Source organism: Varroa jacobsoni, unplaced genomic scaffold (genome assembly GCF_002532875.2).
Source record: "Varroa jacobsoni isolate VJ856 unplaced genomic scaffold, vjacob_1.0 scaffold_1104, whole genome shotgun sequence".
In the NCBI taxonomy this organism is placed as follows: domain Eukaryota; kingdom Metazoa; phylum Arthropoda; class Arachnida; order Mesostigmata; family Varroidae; genus Varroa; species Varroa jacobsoni.
Window position 1 is genome coordinate 75,522 of NW_019214006.1, and position 23,469 is coordinate 98,990.

At 41.0% G+C, this 23,469-nt stretch overlaps 1 protein-coding gene across 1 annotated transcript in view; it reads right to left on the minus strand.

The window, feature by feature from the left end:
• The window catches only part of LOC111266625 (uncharacterized), a 111,683-nt gene that overhangs the window by 12,454 nt on the left and 75,760 nt on the right, over positions 1–23,469 (minus strand). Inside the window, exons 5-6 of the mRNA XM_022844262.2 lie at positions 9,915–10,035; positions 747–928 (exon numbers count right to left, since the gene is read on the minus strand). Of these exons, the coding sequence (XP_022699997.1) occupies positions 747–928; positions 9,915–10,035 (303 nt within the window). The remainder of the gene's footprint in view (positions 1–746; positions 929–9,914; positions 10,036–23,469) is intronic.

Consider the following 23,469-nt stretch of genomic DNA (forward strand, 5'->3'; position numbering starts at 1 on the left):
ATAGATTTTGTTCTATCGAGAACGCAATCGATCTGGCGCTCAAAAATCATGATCTCTAGTTTACCCGTTTTGCTCTACCAAATGGCGCTTGCCCCCTTCCGAGCTGGATAGCGGCCCGGAAAACTAATTCATCGCAACTGTTCTTATAAAATACAATGATTTATTTTGCGTCATAAGATATTTAATATAATAATAATGAAAACAAATTCCAAAACGCTTGAGATGCTTCTCCCACACCGAAAGCAATTAAAGTATATATTTTAAAATAGTAAAAAAGTAAGCCTGTATAAGGATTGTCTTCTCAGTTTGTAAACTTACGAACATAGTAAGTTAGATGTATTTAAAAAGTTGAATATTTTTAGAAATTGTCCCCTTTCTGAACGAGATTTATACCCCTTCAAAATACTAATTAGCCATAAGCACAAGAAAAGATAACGAAGTAAACTGTGAGTGTTCACATGGAACACTTAATCCTGTTAAACCAAAAGTAACTATTTGTCTCAGAAACACTTTGTCGTCAAAGTGCTTTTCCGTCGTTTACTATAATATATATATATATATACCACAGTTTCACTGTTTGATCGTAATAGGCCGTAGACGCTGTAGAGTACGGTGTCTGTAAATGACTCAATGGTTATTGTGTTACGTAATTTTGCGATGAGGTTCTACTCTTCTCCATAAGTGAGGATCAATTATATAACAACGATTCATAGGCTTGCCAAATCTCACTGAACGCGATCACTTACGAGAACTGTAGAATTTGCTTTAAGCTTAGGCACAATGACTTCGTCGAAGTCCACCATAGCGGTGTATTGAAATCTATACATGGACCTGTACAAGCAATCATTGAGGGCGGCGAAAAGGCCTTCAGTTCTAATTTCCCGCTGGGAGACGAGGTCCAGCTGCCATGGAAGTACTGTTGCGATGCCTGAAAGAAGACACAATGAAGAGAGCAATTACAAATATACTGTACCATACAGTTGTATATATATATACTATAAATATATATATATATATATACAATCGTAGTTTAATTGTAGTGAAAAGGATTATTTAGCAATGGAAATGGCACATAGATGCCGAATGAGTTTGCGACCTGAATGTGTGCTTCTAACAAACAATCATGGGATTCGGAGATAAAGCCTAGGGGTTCGACAGCCTAGAGGTCATCTTTATATAAGCGGTAAATTTCTCCTTTGTTTATTCAGACCCCCAATCGTTATGCTTTAAGTGATATGTGTAACGAACTAGATAAACAGTAGTGATATATATTTCGTATGAGTTCAGAGCTTGTCGAATATACGATATTGATCAACGTGAAATACATTCTTACATTCACTTTGAGCCAGCTGATTTGTACGCAATGAGGAGCGGAGGGTAACATTTCGTTCAGCCATGATAGCTCACGTATAAGCCCGGATCTTAAAAAACTTCCAAACTTTAAAAGGACACCGTATTTACTAAGATAAACTTAATCAAAACAACTTTTCGAAATGAGGTCGACGTATTCCAGTGTTCTAAGATAACGTGGTCGCTCTTCTTGAAACCACCCACTGATCCGTCCAAGCCCGATGATAGCAATACTTTCAGACATATATCCAGGTCGGTCGTCGTTGAATATTTGCGCTTAATAACGCGCATGCATGACTGCCGAGCACGATCTGCACCTGGCGACCTACGCGTATACTGGAGTCGTATGGTTTACAGACACAAGTCGGAACATAGCATTTCCGCTTGATTACATCAATAGATAGACATTGCCGTAGGATATATAGATGAAGCACGTAGCTGTTCTTTCTGGCACGATACAGTGCCTCTAGATAAGAACAAATGTGCAGAGCAATCAATGATCGGGTGCCTAAAGCCCAAGTTACAGCTGTCCTGCCACAGTTAGATGAACTACACCCCCCAGAGGATCAATCAGTCAACAAAGCTTTTAGCAATTATCACTGAATAGCGATGTCATTTTCAAATGTAAATACGACAGATATTCGAATAGCGGTAAATGACGGTCAAGGTGCAGCGGAATAAATAGTAATGGATCGCAGGCATGACGATGTGGGACAAATCCCACTTACTAATACAAGAGTTATCATTCTATAGACGACGAATTGTGCCTTCTCGAACAAATGGCGGCTATAGCCATGAGAACGGGATATGCTCCTCGTTGCGACAACTATAACGCTTTTCGTGCACCGGCAGCCCTCGTCTCATCGTTGCTTCAGTTTGTATCGGCTTCGTTACTAGCCGACATAAATATGCAAATCAACAATATGTACCCCACATGGGAAAACAAGCACGGGAGTTATTGGCTTGAAAGTAAGAACGACAGTAGCAGGCCAGCGAAGGCGCGCGTCCCGTCCACGAACGAAAGACATTCCATGACAACACTTGATTTTTAGAGACTCCACATGTTTGCTGTAGCACGTGTGTTCAGAGTGTTTGCCCTTCATCAAATGCCACGAGACATTCGTATATAATTTATTATATTTCAATAGATGCCCCTGGTTATCAAGCGTCATTTGAAGCCACAGGTTGCTGAACTTCATGATTATCATTAAGGACATGGATGCGTCAATGTGCCAGGTAAACAGGGATTGTTTAAGGACAAAACTGTAGTCTTTGGAAAAGTTCCCAAGGGCAACAGTATTTTTGCTGATCTATTTTAGGAAAACATAACTAGGTCTCGAAAAAAAGAAATTAACTAAACAATGGCAAGGTGGCAAAGGCATACCCATCGTTAATTCTCACGTGTTATGTATATTTGCTTCTTAGTTCTTTCGTTCTGTGATGCATATTAACACATTTTCTGCCCTATATACCTCTAAGTAATACTGCATAGATAATGATGCAGTATTTTCAGAGTGTAGTAAGGGGCCTCTCTTTGTCTTTCCCACCACTGATCTAGAGAGTACCCAAGAAAGTTCAAGATGGTAAAACGTGCAGCCAGTGGCCCAGAACAGCTGTTGCGCTAACAACAAAAACCCTAAACTTGACTAGCTAGAAAAAAAAGAATAAATGGAAAGGATGGACACTTCACGTAAGGCTCACGAAAGATGGCAGAACAACACAACCCCTAACACAGCGGTCTTGAGTCTGCTGACACGGAACCAGCCAGCAGCATCACTGACGAACATATTTTTCGCTTTGTCTTACCGGTACACTAATGAAAACCTTTCCTCCATGCGGGTCAACATATAGAAGGCACCATATGAAGCGAGCTCTTAACCTAGTCTGCAAGGTCCCTCTATATACCTAAAGCATCATATAGGTGCGAGATGCACATCAAGAGATAAAAACACAAAGGACCGCAACTAGGATCTGTCGAGCCTAAGGATAAGCGTCTACCAGCTAATTGATAGGCAATTTTCTCTTCACATTTCTCTTCTTTTTTTTGTGGGCTGTACTCGTCTGGTGCATCTCTTTAAAGGACTGAAGGAGAAAAAGCTATCTGCTTGAATCAGCTACCCCCGATTGGGACACATTTGTCCGTATCCGTACCACTTTGTCCTGCAAAATGCGGCCATTGAATTTATACTCAGCAAGCAGCACTTCTTATTTTTCTTGGCTGCGTATCCTGAGCCGAGGGGCTATTGCGCTGAAGTGTATGGTACCCAGGTTTCCGGACCCATACCGCAGGGACGGTGAATAAATAATGCATTGCAAAATATAGATGTCAGATCAAATAAGCAGCATCGCACAGTCGCTACTACATTTTGTGATATTTTTTCCATACAGTAATAACAAGTGGACATTAAGTACATTTACGTGAATTGACGTACACATTGAGGTGAGCTGTTTTATAAGGAAGAAGAAAATGGCTTTTCACTTTTATAGAATCCTTTGTCGGTCCTTAGTTGAATGGTAAATTCGTTTGTGTTATTAGATAAGACAGCTTTCGGTCTTATGTTTTTCAACGCGACAATATTTTGAACAGGAATGCTCACATAAAGTTTTTAAGGTCATTGTAAACTGCCATTGTCTCTTATTTGCTGTAAAACGTTTTCGTTCTATTCGTAACCCATAAAACTACAACAACCTCCCACCAGGGCATTGCGGCCACTTTTTCATCGCAGTACACTTTCAGATAGCGCGCCCGGCCTACAAAAACGCTTCGTTCCCTCTTTCCTTTTACACGGCCCCCACAACAAGGTCAGTTGCCACCCCCAAAAGTCCATGCGCATCTGATCCTTCAAATATACCCCATTTATATTCCGCTTCTCTCTAGCTCTGCCCCTCTTTTTCCCCTAATCTTTAAGGCTCTTCCGTCCTTTTAAAATATTTCATCTTTCGATTGCATTTCGTAGACGATTACTTTCTGAATTTAAAGGGTTGTTAAAATCAATGCGTCGTGCTGGTTTAAATCTCCCGTTATTGTTATGATAAACAGCTGCAATGATCTCTCAGTATAATTGTTACTAATACAATAATAGTCCTTTCAACTTTGCCAATCGACTATATATGAATTTTTATAATCTATCCATGCAATAGCTATAATATTTCATCTCCGAAGGCACTGAGATCCGGTACGTTTTTATTCTGAAATAGCCAGATACCGCGCGCAGTGGTATTTATGCTACAGCGGGGAGTTTTGCCTAGAGAATATATCTTTAACAATTAAAGCAATGAAATATTTCCTATCATCAGCAAGGTAATTCCGCCACGTATATTATCGCAATGTGCATCATATATGGATGCTATGATGTATAGAAAAATCTACTGTCGCATTTCTCGGTATTTTCATTAGTCAGCTAACTAAACTGGGCTAGTCAGCTTGACGGAGCCTGTTTGACTTCTGTTTTTTCTTCTACCGTTATCCGTTTATGATACTGATTGTGAGGATGCTTTAATAATCTGCATATTTTCTTAAGCAGTTTCCGTTTGTCTAGTACGTTATATAGCGTCTTGTCACCGACATTCCTTCCTCTAATAGACAGGAAAAATGTGCTGGCGGTCAACTTTGGCGTTATTGGTTCCGTTGCTTGACCTGCCCTATGTCCTTTTCCATCCATCCTTCGAAATATGGAACCCTATATTCTAAGCCCCCCTCCCGTAGTCTTCCCTCATCTCCATCACTGCCCACCACTGGCCACTGCCCGTCGCAAACCTGTTCCTCGTCTATTCTACTCGACCTCCATCACGCTGCATTCTCCGGACAACGTACGCAGTAGACAATGACGATAACAGCGGTAGTAGTAACAGTGGAAATAGAGCGTGCAAGAAAGACGCTTCCTTTCCTTCTCTTTTTTGTCAACATATTCTCCGATGTGGAGGACCAACGGTTCAGGAAGCAGGCTTGCGCCCAGGCGTTGGTTGTATTTCCAGACAAGCATTTTCCATAGAAGCAGCGAGTCGACATATCATTTGGGCCAACACGACCGCGGCGCGGCATAACCAGCGACGGTCAGAATGGCTGGAACATGTCGTTGAAACGATGGCGACTATAATAATAATAACAATGATAAAAATGTCAACTTTTTGGGGCTGGTCCAACGGGCGAGTTCTAACCTTTTGGGACAGAAGCAAAGGCATCAAAAAGGTTAGAAGAGCTAACGGGGACGTAGGAGAGAACAAGGCATTGAGAAATGGTGATGACTTCTTGTGGCAGTCTTGTGATAAGCCCGCTAGAGGAAGCAGCAGCAATAGCAACGGAAGCAATGAAAAAGCCACCCACTGAGTATTTATGTATGGACGCCATATATATGTGTATGCTCATCCCGATTTGCTCCAAGACGGCAGAGCCTATCGGGACGTTGACAAATTACACTACAAGTAGAAAGAATGAAGAAAGAAATTGGCTAAACGGCAAAGGAATCCAGTAAGGGAAAGCACAACATTAACGGCCAGGGGTGTCGTTGGCAATAACAACGATTTTACTATAGTGCAAAAATATTAATCGCGATAGCGCACAAGTTAAAAAAAAAAGACGGTTATTATAGTTATACGGAGCGCAAAGCTAGACGCGACCGGTAGAGCAACAGAAAAGAAAAACACCAAACGTACCGAAGACTTATTATATTTCTATGACAGGAGATTGGATTTATGGGTAGAAACGCCCAAACACTTCACTGAAAGTTTTACCAATTAAAACTATACAGCCAATCGTATCTTTCTTCAATGGACCCCACTGTAGCTTGTCTTCCAACTTGAACAATCCTCCATATTGGGATTTCATTGGCCTCATTGCATGACATATCTTTGTAATTGCAGATAACACCTTATATTACTCGAATATTTTCTAAGATTCGCAATAATTTTATTCGATACAAAACATCTAGTTCTTAACGTACGCCAGTGATCTGATTTCAGGATGACAAAAACGATGACAATTTCGCGTGATGACGTACCGGTCCCGCATAACCACCACAGCCCATAGGATTGTGCCAGTTCTATTGTTCTATGACGTCGCGGGCTGAACCACAGGCCGATTCTCCGCCCTGATAGAATACAATGTCATCATACCACGTGGAACGAGCGGATATTGTAGATGGTGTAGAGAAAGTACGATCAGTCACGACGAATAGACACGCAACGTTTAGATGCCACGTAGTTCACGACTGCCTACCACGTAGCATCTACCTATCGTAGCATCGATATATTTCTAATATAAGAGAAGTCCAGGAGGGTTGATTGTACCATTAGTAAGTAGTCATTTTTTGTTTGGCATTATGGCTGTGCCTGTAGCATGACTGCCCTTCATTGATTTCATATAGGTATATCGTATTTGAACTCTCTCATAGTACTATAATCAAAGGGAGGAAAATTCATATATCTATTACTTGTCGAGCTGACGTGAGGCTTGCCGGGATGGGTCTGTGGTTGCCCAAGAATTAATATTTACGTCATATCAAACATGATCTCTGAAAGACATGTTTGCGCGTCTGTTCTTGTCGTTTACTCGAAATAAGCAATTCCAACGCAATAGGTATACGAACATGTACAGCGAATGATGCACATGTGTCGGCCACTTTTCAGTAAAATAAGCTGAGTATCCAGCTATAAACGTTAGAATAGGCTAACTGATACCTAGCCTCAATAAGATGTACATATCCCTTTCTGCATCCAAGTGTAAGAAATCTCTGAAATGGGGAAGAAAGCTCTTGCTGCTGGCAAAAAAACAAGCAGAGCGTCATGTCGGGAGGCGAGAAAGAATAGCTTGCGAAGAGGTTATACGAAAATTTTCGCGTAGATGTACACGCGTATGTATACCATCTTGCGACTAGTGCCCCTTGTGCCCGTCACGGCAAGCGTCTCTCGATTCGTCCATTGTGTTGATCCAGGACTGTCACATCGCTATTAATATAAACAACGTGCGTTGCACAAACAGCTCATAAGGACTTCTACTCCCCATTACTGCAGCGAACCTCAACCGAGCAGTAGGAAGACGTGACTGAGCTCGTCACAGCCGACGGCGCCTTTCAAAGCCAGCGGTCAGCGCGGCGAATCAATGGACATTGACAGGGCAAAATAGGTTGAAGTGAATGAGATGACTGGCCTCTTTGCTAGTTAAAGTCCTGTTCTATTGCAATACTTGTACCAAGTCACCCAAATGGCCGTCGGCTTAGATAATTTCATTTATGGCAACCAGACAGTGTAAAGACACGCAAGATTAACGGGCAGATCCAACGGGCATCTGCGCAAGCCTGTCAAACCGACTTTGGGCGAACATGGTTTCGATGTCATTGGCAGGACGCAGCATACGGGTCGCGTTTGTGCATCCAAAAATTGAAAGTGCAGTAAATTGGATAGAAGAAGAAATAGAATAATAACGATAAAAACATCCATGACAGAGGCTAGAAAAACAACATAAAAATGAAACGAATCACAAAGCTGCTGCTTTTACTGTCGGTAAACCGGCAATCTAATGACTACTATACCGAAGCAATTACAACGCTCAGTTACGAGTGATTGATACGAAACCTCAAAACTCTACAATGTAAATATATATTTCCATCAATTTTACGTTCATCGTAAACATTACTTACAGGAAGTACTTTACAAATCATCCTTATTTTTTTTTATTATCTATTAAATTACAATAATAATTATATAATTGTTCATAAATTTTGCCTTCATAAATATTCTGTACATGGCGTTAATGTTTTTTAGATTCAAGAGAAACTTTACATGTAAAAAAAAAGTTAATAATTTATTAACTATTCGTGTCGTTGATTTACTGCGATGGAATAAAATTTCAGCACATGGGTTAGTGGTCAAGGGCTTAGTAACTAAAACTCTAAAGCGTACAGAGCTTATGTAGTGACGCTCGCTTGATAGAAGATCGAAACATACTGTAGTGGATAAATACGTGGCTGATCAGCTGCTACATGATGCAGACGAATGTTTTTCTATGCTTAATATTATGCGAGACAAACGAGGTGAGAGGCCCAGCCGCCAACGTCGGATTAGATGGCGGCCCTCGGCTCCAGAACGTTTTTTGTGGCCCAAAAATTTCCGATTGCCCACACACCTCGCAAGGCAACGGTAGAGAGTTAAGGAAAAAGTGAGCAAGACCTAGAAAGAAAAACTGGTTTTCGAGGGCGTCCGAAACCAACAAGCATTTGGACCAGATGATTGAGTTCCCTGCCCATTGCACCTAACTAGAGCGTATCTGTTTTCTTGTCGCGTGGGTAGGAGAAGCACAACTTCGAAGTTAAATAAGAATTATAACTCCGAGTCAACTAAACGAACGCATTCTGGAACGAGACAAGGAGGCATTCAAAAAAACGTTTGTTGAACTATTTTCAATACAAAATCTAAAATAATTAGGTTTTTAGATACTCCGACCGACTGAAGGTTAATATCAGGCCACAATTATTTTTCTACATGAACATGCACAGCATGAAGGGTCAGGAGGCGTTATATGAAAGTTTCATTAGGTAGTAATTCATTGTGTCTTATCATTCCACCTGTAAATACGTGCAATGCACTTACTCCAATAGGAGAAATAACAAGTAGGATTGTCTGCTTCGGCTAAACACTAGTATAGACAGGCTTTATGACGCATACATGTGATTTTGAACCAACGCTCGATTCAAATCGTGGACCAATCAAAATTATCTTTTTTAATTTTAAGGAAAGGAATGCAAAAGTAAGGAAGACTTTTCGGGTCAGCGTCTATGACGACATGGGGCATCCATATTGAGAGAGAGAAGTTAAATTCTCTCTCTTATAGTTACACACTTAACCTGCCATAAATTTAGACAAATATAGCTACATGGTCAATGTATCCTTTTAGGCATTAATAGAAAGCGGGACGCAAAACTCAAGCGACCCTTTTTAACGGAACTAAATTACAACAACCAGTCCGGATCAAGTCCGTAGATTTCCGTGTAGTCTAGGGGCTAGTAGGGCAAATAGAAACGTACGTGCTGTGTAAACCAAGTAAACATTACAGGAAAACGATGTCTGATACCTCTTTCAATTGGTAAACAAAGCAAAGAATAGGAATGATAACCACCGATTTTCAAGGCAGAGATGAAGACGAGCAGAAATCAAAGATACCAGTCAATATGCTATAAGCACATTGTCTCGCGCGCTTATATCGCAAGATTCCTGGCTGGATGTGATGAAAATGGCTGGGGGGACAAAAAGCCGGACTTTCATATGCGACTAAGGTAATGCATGTACACAAATGCACAACGGCTAATTAGCAGAAGTAAAGACTATGTACCTTCAAATTATATTTATCTTCTTCAAAATGAAGATACACGGTTTCTAACAAGATCGCAGATTGTTAGCGCAGAACCCTCACAGCTGAACATAAATTCCGGTATTTCATGGACGTGTGCGGTCCTTTAATCTTTTACCTAACGTCAAAAGTATATCTTTACCGTAACGAATTTTCATTATAGTAGCTTTCGAGCGTTTACTTCGTTTGTTTATACCGCGTATATAGTACAGTATTGGCTTACCTCGTTGTACGTAGTTATTAACGAGAGCACCGACGTGCGGGCCGATGGTGTGGTTATAAAAAAAGAAGTGCTGATAACCTAGGAGCCGATGCATCTCAACGAATTCGGCGAACCGCGATAACTGAAAATCAGACGAATTTATTATAAAGTATTAGTCTATTTCTAGGCAGCTACTATGCCAGTTCATATTCTCTATTTTATTTCTGGTATAAAATGATTTTATTTACAAGGACTGCGTAATGTTATGTTTCATTTGCGAAACTTGGAGCAGCAATCCCTGTTGGTTTTCGACCAAAGACTTAGCTTTCTACCCTAAAAATTCATGCCAGATATTTCTAACTAATCGAGCGGATTGTACCTACTTAGTTTTAACTTAAGTATTAACTCCCACGTAAGTAAAACCCGAGAAAATTTCCTACATGTCATTTTTGTCTTGCACGAGCAGGTGTCCTTAAACCAGACAGACTTCACGTTTACGTCAAAACAAGTATTCAATTGAAAACTGGCATCGTCCATTGGTGTCAAGCGACTCTCACAAGGTTTCCTTATTATTATTATTATTATTATTCACAAAGTTTTTTCCTATTTCGAAGACTTAATAAATAGTGAATGTGCTGATGATGATGATGATGATGATCTGACCCCATGCGACTCGCAAAAAATTTCCCAGCTGATGCAGAAAAGTCCGCTATACATTGAGACCGCTTGCTCTAGTAAAATAGGTATGATAATGGCTAAACGCCGTATATTCCATAGGATACTTAAACTAAGTATAGTGCCACAGAATTTGCAGCTGTTACAATGAATGTTATACAGCTCTCTCGGATCTATTTTGAATTTCCTTTGTCCGCATCCGCTGCTTTAAATAGCTCTGATACATATAAAGCTTTTGACTGCATGCAGTCATCTAAAGCAAATGGGCATGGAAGAGGCAGTTCAGTTGAAGATGTATTCAGCGTATACGTATTCGTATGATAATGATAGGATGGCTCGGCGAAGCTGTATGAAGTCGGCGTTATGTACTTGGGCAAAAAGTTTGATTCGCTAATGAACAGCTGCGGGCTCAGCCTGCTTCAAGTACCGATCATGTCGTTTGGAGTACGACAAAATCTGACAAAGTATTAGGGATATCATTTATTTTACATCGTTTGTGTAAATGTACAATATGTAACGAAAGCTACAACTACGTATGGTTGCGTGCATGTATGAACATGTTAAATTCGGTGATATTAAGGCCGCGAGTTGATTCACTGATCTGGTTAGGCTACACTGGCCGGAGTGATACGATAAAAAAAAAAGTCTGGATTCATAGTGTTCTTGCGTTTCGCAAATAAGATGACAGGACCGATGCACTGCAAGGCGCCTTTGACATGACGCCTACTTTTGTTCGTCTCTGTCCACCTGACGTTCATCTTAATTGGACTTGAGGAAAATGAAAAATTTACTTCGGCCGATTTTGACTGACCTTCGCGTTTGTGTAAATGTTCTACTACGCTATGATTTTCGAATATTTTTGAGAAATGTCGGAGTGCCAGTCAATGGGTATATTAAGCGACTGTGAGATATTGCGTCAAGGCTTAGTGTCATCCGCACGTATGCCGACTTGAATCTGCCCAAACTCCATAGATCCCGTAGGGCTAGAATTTCTCAAAGAAAAAACGGAGATCCCGTATGTATCTACTAGTACTAATAGGCTGTGCGGATTTTCAATTATCCCAGCCGTGACCACTGTTTTCTAGCTCTGCCCTTACTATGATTCGTAAAAGATCTCCCTGTTGTTGTAACCGTCAAACTGAGGCTGAGGCACATAAATGGCTTGATAATATTCAGGGTCCTTCCTCTTAGACACGGGGAAGCCTTCATCCTCATCTGAATTTCATTGTCAATGTTTTAGTCTCGTTAATCGGAAGACCGAGCTCGAAAGTGACAGGAGTATTTAGATAAATTGGTTTTGCTAATTAACCATTTAGGATGACAAGTACCATCTTAGAGTTAGATGGTGTGTAGAAATATTTACCTGTTGATACGAATCTTACAATATAAAAATGTAAATACAATTGAAGAAAGGCTGCTATATAATACAATCCAGTTGAAACATACCTTTTAAACTGACCTTGAGACAGCAAGGGGTAGACAAAATAACGGAAACTCTAAGGCCGACATGGACAGCTGCTAAGGGTGTAAGCTTAATTTGAAACGCTCTAAATGGGAGAACCAAGGACCGAGATGTTGACTAATCAGAGCGACAAGTCTTTTTCGGTCAATTAAAGTTAGCGAGCTAGCTCCAGGTTATATATAATAAGTGGATAGACTGAGCGTTGACACAGCAAATGGTAACGGATATTAGGGATAAGAGAAAACGTGATGTCTGATAACATAAGGATGGACCAAAACTGCTTACCGGGATATTTGGTCAATACGGTTAGCTTGTGGTTCTACCGTTATTGGCAAGATAAGAAATGAAGCGAACAAATGGTTTCCATATATACATACATATTTCCTATTTTTGTATATCTTCGAGTGAAATATATTCGCATATTTGTTTAAATTACAGAGCATGCCATCGTAGACGAGAGATGTAATATTTATATCACTTTATTTGTCTATTTATTTATATAGAATACCTAATTTACCACCTTGTTGCAACGGGTGAATTCTTGAAACGTGGGTATTATTACCAAACAATCGTTTGAACTTTATTGGCCGACTGCGTTCGCTTGTGACAGCTCAGCTGTTTCCGTGCACGAACGTGAGGAAAAGTTCAAAATCCTTCCGACAACTGATGAGACCATGGTGAGTCGTAGCTATCACACAATGATCCGACAATAGCTAAAAACTAGTTCCTTATTCAGCTTTCCTATCAGCCTGTCCTATTTTGTTGATGTATTATTTCTTCATCCCACCTATTCGAAAGTGATGCCTAAACCGTTAAAGAATTCAGATGTAACCGTCCTTGTCGAAGGACCCAGTCTGCCTACGGGAGCCTTAGGTTCTTTTGTCTGCCTTTCATGTTCGCCGAGTCTCCATATTTGACATCGCAGCAAAACCAAGCAAGCTGGCGTACGCTTCGGCTATCAACGTCGTTCCTTACTATGTTGGAGTCGCGACACTTTGTCTCCTAATCGACAACCCACCTGGACGCAGTCGAGCAGCGCGACGCGCATTCATATACTACCAGTCCTCGTCGTCTGTTCTAGGGGTCCTCGACCAGCCGACCACCTCTATTGTTCATATTACCTCTACACCCGACCAGAGTGTATTTGTACAAACTGGGCACTCATGACGAGCTAAGCGTCACACTTCAAGTGGAGGGCAAGCGCCGCGGGCCGGCACCAGTCTTCTGTTCAGGGATCGTATCGTTGTATTTTTCAAACGACGTATCGCTTAGTACAGTGGTCTTCGGCCAGATGCCGGGCCGCCTTTCTATTACAAAACAGATGTAACGCACTCGATGACTCGACCGTGCCTGCCGTCGGCAGCGACGGATAAATGTCATATTTATACTACTCTGTGGTAGTGTCTTCTTGTACAGACGAAGAGCCTAACTTAGCGCTTTAAAGTATAGCTCTTTTTGTCAGAGATCGCAAACAGAGACGAGAAGCAGGCACTCCTATAGAACTGGACCGTGATCTCGAGGTGCCTTATTCTAGGTAAAGTACGTTGTCCATGGAACGCAATTTGATTTCAACAAACATTAGCGCGAAACGTTGACAGGGAAAAAATTAATATAACATGAAAGTTAACTTCAGGTCAGGTTAATTAGTACTTTTTGTCCTTGTAGGTTTGTGGGTTTTTCATTATTAGTTCACTGAGTTTTGTTGGGACTTGCTATTTGATTGGTTAGTTAAAGTTCGCTCAGGCATTCATGTCAAAACAAGTTCGCAAACTTACGCTCCTATACGAACGTGGTTCTGAAAATCTGCTTTTGTCTGACAAGCTGAACCGTTTCTCTATGGTAATTACCAGTGGTAGTCATTGTTATGCCACCATCGCTTATTCAGAATCAGGTTTTTTAAGACGCTATATTTGATACGGATAAACTTTGATTCTGGTAAAGTAAAAAATACTTATTCTAGCAGGCTGTTTAATAGTCCTTAAATTAGTAACAGAGATTGTGAAAACTATGGTTTTTTAACCTGAACAAAGCCGAAGAACTACAATAACTTTTGGGTTCCGAAGATGAAAACTACAGTTTACCAATTAGTCAAAAAAGATTTCTTCAAGTCGGCTATTCAGTGTAAAGTCTCAATTTCATGATAGCATGACAGCACAAGGCCGAGTCTGACACTTTTTCTTCGACTGATTCAAATCTTCAACGTACGGCGCAAGAGACATCCGATACGTTTCTTATCAGGACTACGTTTTCGTTAAAACTGGCTTCGCTTACAAAGAGACCCTCTTGAAGAAAAAGCTTTACACAGCTTCTCGATGGCTATATCTAAAGTTGTAGCACAGGCCATACAAATATTAGTTGTATGTAATGCTTTAGTCCTTTAGCCTGTTCCGGGTAAAGTGTGGTCGGACGCAGGCCAATGGGTTCGTGATATCCAGGTATGCTATTATTGCTTGTCATGGAACTTTCAACTATACGTAAATCGCTATATAGAGGGAAAAAACAGAAACCACTGGACAAAAAGTGCATGTCCAAAAATCCAAATCGCCGTGTGTGTCAAAAGCGAAACTGTTGCTTACATGTATTTTTCAGGATGTTTTCCAGTATTTGATTGTTTCAGGAGGTTGGTAGACTAATTAGGTATACATGCAATTCGTTAGAGGATACTTTAGGGGTTGGAGAATTATATATATATATATATATAACGAATAGTGTGCACTATAACATAATAAGAATTCAGATAAGACACTTCTTATTTTCGAAGAAGATAAGAACCATGGGAGCTGAAAGAACCTCTAGGTAAGTTCTTCGTCCGCCAATAAAATATTCTCTTATTATTGTTATTTTCAAATAAGCAGTATTTTCCAAGTACATATTTAGAGAACAGGCAAGGAGAAAATATTGCATGGAAAATTACTCTTATATCACCAAACTTTGGTTAGCTTCCCATAGAGTTTTCCAAACACCCAGTACATGTATATGTCCAAATAGCAGTGCCCCGTTTCGTGGTGGGGTCAGGGGTGGCGCTTGTGCGATATATTTCCAGCCTTTTTGCTGTCTGTACGCAGCGACATAAACATTTTAACCTTCACGCGAGATACACGATATGCTCAGTGTGGCCTTGGTTTACGTGGCTCATCCGACGGCTAAACGATGCGTAAAGAAATTGACCTATGCTGGCATCATAGCTTAGAGTCGCGCCACCTGTACGATACTACTTTGCAATGGCTGATTTGATATCAGCAGCTGTTCTGAATCTTTTGATCCCTTACGGTTAGCCATCTGCATTCTGACCTAGGTAGACATGTTGGTTGTCATCGATTCCACCATCATTCAATGTCGAACTCGAAAGCTCGCCGATAGCTTTCCGGATTATGCAACAACATTTATTATCATAGCTATTAGTATTATTATTATCATCGCAAATACATGTGAATCTTTTTTACTAAACTTAATTGACTTCTATAACTACAATATTGCTTGAGCCATCAGAAAAACAGTAGCTCGCCGTGTCCTTCCGCCTTCCGATCGTGTTTGAAAGAACATCTATTGGCGCTGTGGCTTACTTGCTACATTGCCAACTACAAATAGCTTGGTGCTGCTGGTCGCCACACCGCCATCCACAATATACTTCTTGTGAAAAAAAGCCCCCCAGAGCTAAAAACTAAAGTTCGCATTAACAACCTTTAACTACGGTTTCGAGCTAAATAGACCATATGGATTATATCACCGTCATTGTAGTGCTTTTGCTTTGTGAAGCTAGTTTAAGATTTAGAAAAATCCTCTCTCTCTCGAAACAATCGAACTCCAACAATTAGTGGTCTTAATTACGAGCACATATTTATCCGTAACGCTACTTTTGTACACACCTCTGTTTGCCTTGTATTCTTCATTTTAACGAGCACGCGACCCATATCCACTCACTTTGATTACGGTTGGCCATCTTGGTTGTTTATGTTATTTACAGACGCAATGTTGAATAACTGATTAAATCCTTGTGATATTTATTTCGTCAACGCTGTAATCTTAACGTGAGTTGCCGTAGAGGCTTCATCTGTAGCCGAATTTTCGAAGGATAATACTGGATTGTTCTGTCATTTCCGAAGTAGTTCAGGTTTGCGAACTTCAAAAGTTCACTTTCAATCAATGCCATACACATATCGACATATGGGGAAATGAGATGACGAAGTAGACGTGGCTTTTAACAGCGTAATAACGCAGTCCACGTCATGTCAATGAAGGTTGAAAAAACGAGGCAAGCCTTGTGAAGAAATAACGGCTAGAAAGGGAGAATAGGTTAAACCTTTCCCGAAAAAGGCACAAAATAAAAATCGGAATCTGTTCCTTTGGGCCTCTACGCTCCCGAAACTCTAGAAGACAAGTGGCTGTAAGTGTTCATTGTTTAGGATGTTCCTTCGAGACATCTTAGTGAAAGCGTGTTACGTCAAATCAGAGTGCGTGGGAACCCTTTCAGTGAAGGTTATGAAAAGTGGTGACTGATGACTTGTTCTCGGAAACCATATAGAGTTTGAAAGATATAGAGGTGAATGGGGACAAAATGTATATGGGGGCACATGTATAGATATATGCACAATGATCAAGCTTTAAAAAATCGTATGAGGAAGAATCTGGTGTCATTTTGCCATTTATTAAATGGGTAACTATAGGTAACCTAGCTATATAATACAAATAAGATCTGGCGTAATTACTTAACAGTATATATGCTAATGGTGTTAAATAGCAACAATGTCGCGAATATTTGACTAACGCAACGTGTGCTTTCGGTTTCTGGCGTATGACCCGCACGCTAACATTTTTCATCAGTAAAGATTAAGTTAAAAAAATATTTATGTTTTCCTTTGGAAAGTACAGATCTAGGATGTAATACTTCTATAATCGGTACAGCTGGCCATATAAAAATGGGAAACAGCCATACGAATGTCTTGTAAGAACGATCGCCTTTTCTGCGAGCACGGAGTACGGCGCATGTTTGCGTAGAACAGATGTACAGAAAAGATTTCCAATATTACGACCTGAACTAGAACCATTCTTACTAGTTATAACCGAATTCTACCCTAGATAGCAGGCTGTCTCTTCTCTAAAGAGTTGGCTGGCTTCTCTTGTCAGCTGGCTGCAAGGGTCACGCCACCGTTGCCTGCTACCGCTTACCGGGAGAACATGTTCACTCCGCACTCTGCAAGAATCTATTGTTCCCCTTCTCCCATTGGTCTACTCACTATTGGCTCCTCTGTTCGTCACCCGGGCGTGTGCCTTAACCTCCCGTGGTTCAACCTTTTCTCCCTAGTTGGTCGCGTTTCTATCTCATGTTTGAAACGCTCCGTCCTCTGTGCCCCTTCCGGGCACAAAAATATATTTTGATATAAGGAGTCTGTTATATAAATGATATATATATATATAAATGTAGGGATAGATAAAGAGATAAAAAGGGGTGAGGGAGAAAGCAGTCGCCTGGTCGAACAATATAGGTCAAAGCAAATAAAGTAGTTCTGTTTAATTGCCGCCCAATGCTTAAACTCAACCTATTCCCCCAATTTTATTAAACTCCTACCCGCTTTCGTATTTTCTGCCGATCTCGCTCGGTTTGATAGCGCTTGCTAGAGCCTGTGTGTCCTCAGGATGTCAGGGTTCTCTGGATCAACGCTTTTAATACATCTAAAAGAAATAGCAGTCAACGTAGAACTTGTTTGGTCACCAGGTAGTGAACCTACTCATTGCTCACCATCCGGTACTCACCGTCAGACATGCTGGCTACATAAGTTTTAATCGTGTAAAAAAGCGAACGATACCGCTTGCCCCATATATATATATATATATGAAGTATTATTCATGTAAAGAGTCATAACGCTTGATCTCTTTATAAAAAGCATCACAACAGAAAAGAATGCCGGAAATAGTTTCGGTCCAAATAAACAATCTCTCTGCTGTATTTGGTCCCGCAAAACCCTAAACATATGCTTCCAGATATTAGCTTCCGCACTGTATAAAAATGTAACAGACTGTGTTTGTTTTTCATTTTATATATCCCTATTACTATTCGACTGACTGTACAACAAATTCGTTGACTCAGCTTTTTTTGCAGTTGCCTAATATTGTTCTGTACTTTTAATTCTTTGCTTTTGGTGAAATAAGTTCTTGGTTTCAACTCGTTGACATTGTTTGTACAGGTGCTTCCGTGTGACTGTATAGTCAACCTGTAATTGCTTTATGTATTTTACGACAACTGATTTGATTTCTTTTTCTACAATGTCTGCTACCGTTTCAGGGCCACTGTGTCACATAGTTCCTTCCTTACTGCACTCCTCACGGCCGTCACTTCCTTACCAATTTCGCTGCATACTTGCAGTCTTCTAGGCGACGCATTTAGCAGGACGGTGTCAGCTGTCCATGCTGTCGCTTATCTCTCTTGCTGACACGTACAGAGTGAAAAAAAATGACAGTGACATCAAAAAGAAGCACTTGGAAAGTGAGCCAGAAAGCAAGCACGGGGTCGAGGAAATTGCAGGGCGACAAACAAATAGGTTCAGTCTTTTCAATCGAAAGGGGGAGAGGAGGGACAATGCGGTCCAGGAGCTACTGGCATCTACCCCGACGCCCTCCCTATCTCGTCTTTGTCCTCTATTCTGCCTCTATTGCAGCGCTTTTTTCTCCTTTTTCGGGACAATGAAATACAGATATACATGCAGCCAAGCACGGGTGCACTGGAAGCTCTTATGCATGTCTCAAAAGCTTCGCGTTAGCATGAGGCCACAGCTAAATAACCACGACGTCATGCGAAGCAAAAAAAAAAAAGAAGAACTGTAATCAGACGACACAATAGGCGGGACAGACAACACAAGCCGGCCGAAGCAGGAAATCGGTCAAGAAGAGAGCATTGCGTACAACTTGCACTAATACCATTCGAAACATCCGAAACAGAACAGGCTGCATTCCTCCTGGAATGGACAGGGATACGTAAAAATTAGGTAAGCACACTTCAGCAACTTCTTCAAGACAGCAAGCCGGCATGCATCGTCAGACAAGCAACAAAATCTGGGCGTCGTCCGCTTGTGCTTACGAAGACAATAGGCAGACAACATCTGGCCACATCAGAGACATAGAAACGCATACCTCGCTCTCCACTTCCCCTGCAAGTTGATAAAAAATACGCATACATGTCATGCGTGTCTCACACGCACAGACATGATTCTACTGGGAAAACGCAGACATGCCTTTGTAGACGACTGCTAAATATAGTGTGCTGCATCGGTTACTGAACAGTATGAAAAAAGTATTACTGATCATTTATAATAATAGTCATGTCATTGCGTAGACGGCCGTATTGGAATCTGGTGAGTAAACGGCGACACAATACACCTTCTCATCATATCTCGTTGCCCCACCAGAGCAAACATGGCAGACGTGCTGTTTCCTGCTGTTGTCTTGTGTCTTGCTCTTTCTGGCAATAAATCTCGCCAGCCAATACAAAGCAAGCAATTCGCTGTGCATATTGTTCGAATTAGAACGTTACGACTAGCAGTTGTGCAATAAAGACAAGCATTGTACCCATATCATTGGACAAGCGGTCCAATATTACCGAGATAAGGAACTGAAATTTACCTCTCGCATTACCTTGCGATTACCGCCATATTATCCAGATGGTTGTGAACCTGTTAGACATGCTAAATGTTTCTTCGCCGTTGCTACCTCTACAGGATTTCTAAGAGTGGCGAATGAATCGATATAGCACAAAAGTATGTTCATGCCTTTTGTCCTTGGCCGGAGTGTGGACCTATTGTAAAACGATACGCAGAATACTACGAATGTTATCGTGAGTTATCCCATATAAGAAAAATAAATTAGACTTAAAGCACTATACACAAGAAAAACAAAGAAAAATCACGTAATTTTTATAGTACGAAGAAGACAACGTCCGCCAGTTATTGCGTTTGGTTGTTTATTTGCTTTTCACGTATATGCCTTATGCTCGTTTTGATCGTAAATAACATCTTTCTTATTTTATATATTGACAAAAATGCATCTCTACGAATAAATTAAGCGGCCCCGAACCTATTTGTGGTGTACATACTTACACGCAATACTATCGCCTTTAGCAGTTCGGTTGCCTTGTGAGTACCTTTTATTACCATTCATTGAGCTTGCAACCTTGTCCTTCTTCAGTGGCCAAAAAGCACGCAGCAGAAACCCAATTAAGTGCCATAACACTGCACAAGTAGCACACTGCGCCGTGTACTGTGTTATACAAAAGGGACGTAACTATTAACGGCAGATGTCAAGACCAGTCGCGGCGCCGGTGGCAATGATGTAAGGTCCCCACTTTGGTTCATCATATTAAAGCTTGCATCTAGAAGAGAGGGCAATTATCCTCCTCCTGTCCCGCAAATCTCTGGCCTAAACGTGGCCTTCTTTCTTGAGGCTTTTCTTCTCTTGATTACACAATGGGCATGCCACGGCAACAACAATAAAGCCGAAGAAGCCTTCGACATTTTGTAGTGCTGTTAGATAATAATTTCGTCGCTTCGTACACACATTGATCAAAACGATTGCACGATTAACATTTACGAGCTAACATCGTACACACTGTGGTGGCTTGTATCCAATACATTGAAATGCAAATAATAGAAAAAGAAGAAGAGCTTCTCTACAAAGGCCTTCTTGATGCCGGCTACTTAGGTGGAACAATATGCGTTTTAGTGTAAAAAAAACGCCCTGGTACGACACCTATTATCAACTGAACAAGCATCCGTAACGGGTTGTTAGCTTTTTGTGGATGCTTTTTTCGACTTGGCTAATCTGATTGCTTAAATGGAGACCCGGACTAGGAAAACTACGGTGCTAATACGATGGACTTACGTTGATATACCGCGACGATAGAATACAGCGTAAGGAAATGCGTTGCCTTTCGTGGCGACCCATAGGTATCAATTAAACCGTGTGTGCGGAATCTGTATCCTGTCAACTTCAACCGACACAACTTTCCTTTGTCCCCAGTAGTTAGGGGTAGAAAAAAGCTCGATACTTTTCACTACAACGAAATCAATCATGTACGGTATATGGAGATTTTTTAGTTTACAGCTAAGCAATCATTAAATGATCATACATGGTTTAAAACTAGGTATTCACTCACGCAACGAAATCCTATGCCCTATAGATATTATACAGAGACTAAAGATGGTCATATTTTATTTATAAAGCGTGACATTTATGTACTGGAGGTTCATCAAACACACCCTAATGTTTACTCTGTCGGATGATTTGACGGCCGATTGCAGATGCCCATAGTGTTGTGTACATCTGTTCGGTTGTTACAACTGCTAAGCGTACGTCAGGGTGCTTGATTATATATATGTATCTAATATCTACCGAGGTCTATAACCGTTGATGACGTTTCACCGTTTGACGGTCTGCACCTAACATTTGATACACTTTAGTAGGGGAAACCTATTATTTACATGGATCGATCAATTATTCCCTGTTACTACTTCTTCGGGCGTTTTTGCTTAGAGCGTGTGATCGACGAGACCTCAGGGAACAGTGAAAATCAAAAATGTTTCTTATTTTAGGAGGACGGTTATTTGATTTCTAACTATACTATTATTATTACTTTTGACGCAATAGTACCGGCCGTCGTCGAACGTCAGGTGTGACGATGGCTGTGCTTGAAATTCGCACTCTTAGCTCATTTGTCTGGTTTTCCTAATGGACAGCACCGAGCAGCTCGATACCATTGGGAACGGCAGTATACGAAACAGTCAGAAGAGATGACGTTCCACTTCATCTATTAGCCTGAGAAGTCGGGCAGTTAGTAAATGTCATTGCGCAGCGGCACAACTGGGTTGCAAATTAAATCGCAACTAGTCCACAGTGAACAGGCAAAATGGGTCGTAAGCAATGCGCCATCCAAAATCGGATGGCTACCCTAGAATTTCCATTAACTGCTGCCGTCGTAACGCAACCTCTCGGGTGTTCGTTACCGACCTCACACACGTTTTTTTGCATTGCGCTACGCACGCAGCTAGCCCTGCTTGCAGAAGGAATGACGACGAAAACGAATTGATTAATAATGCAGAATAAGCATGCCGGCCAAACCAAAACGTGCCAGCTTTCGCCAAAAACTGAATAAATAAATAATGCATCTTGATTGGCGAAAAATACGTCAAAGGAGACACTATACGCCATACCGTATAATGCACACGGATTTTACTAAACTCCTTTATATTAAAGGTATACAAAAGACGCCATGAGAACAGGCTGAAGACCCGCATCTGTTAAGTTAGCAACACCAAAAACTAACCTAACTATCAAGTAGCGAGCCTAAAACTAGGGTCCAGGCGAGTGAATATGTAATTTTTGAGAGAGTACTTTAGGATTGTATGGAAATCCACTGTGACACTGCGACCAGACCCGAATGGCATACATCTAGCGTGAATATTTCAGCGTTCACTAAGCCAATCGACACTGATGGGAAACTGCAGGACGCATGTTTTCCGATACGAATGTAATCACGGACTCACCTGTAAAATTTCAACAGACAACGCGCTCATCCGACACGTTTATTTCCGTAAGTCTTTTTTGCTGCTTCATATTGTTAAAACCATCACATAGTAATGAATTTTACGTCATATAGGCCGTAAGAGTGGTGATGATGATTATTTACACGCGGCTAGACACACTGGTAATAAGCGGATACGACTGCGTGACTGATTTGATTGTTCGTATTCTCAAACATGACCCGAGACGTTAACGTGTCCTGATTCTCGAAGGTTAACAGCGAGCGCTTTTCACGAGGGTCTGTTAACTTCAGGAAGAAAGAAACATAGCAACAAGGCACAATTGCATCCATCCTAAGAACAGTTCGTCCACATAACTGTAATAGCGTGTAATAAGATGGAAGAAGCTCCACGGGTTGAGCCTGCACAAGGGTCCTACAATAATGAGACACTCCCAAATGCATTGATATAATGAATGCGAAGAGAGCTCAATTACATTAGGTACAACAGCTGGTCGGATAATACTACCTTTGAGGAAATGGAAAAGATGCTTGAGTCCAACATTTTCCAATCGAAATGCGCCTTTTCTATACGCAGGAACTATCTGCGCTTTTTTATTGATCTGCAAAAGTTGTCAGAGGAACGCTCTGCTCATACGAACCATGATTTGATCAGCAGTCCAAATTCATCATTATCTTAATAAAAGATCTTCATTCGCAGGACACTAGGTATATGTATCAATGCATATACAGGACGTAATTACGGATACGACTCCTATCGCCTGGTTTATTGTACATAGTTAGAATATAATAAATGGAGACAGGCGCTTGGACTAAATATCTACATGCGTCTTCACGGACATTCCTACAGTGTTCATTCAATGTAACCCTAATTTGCTTTGGTCACAGTTTTGACTCGAGGCTTGAATCCTATA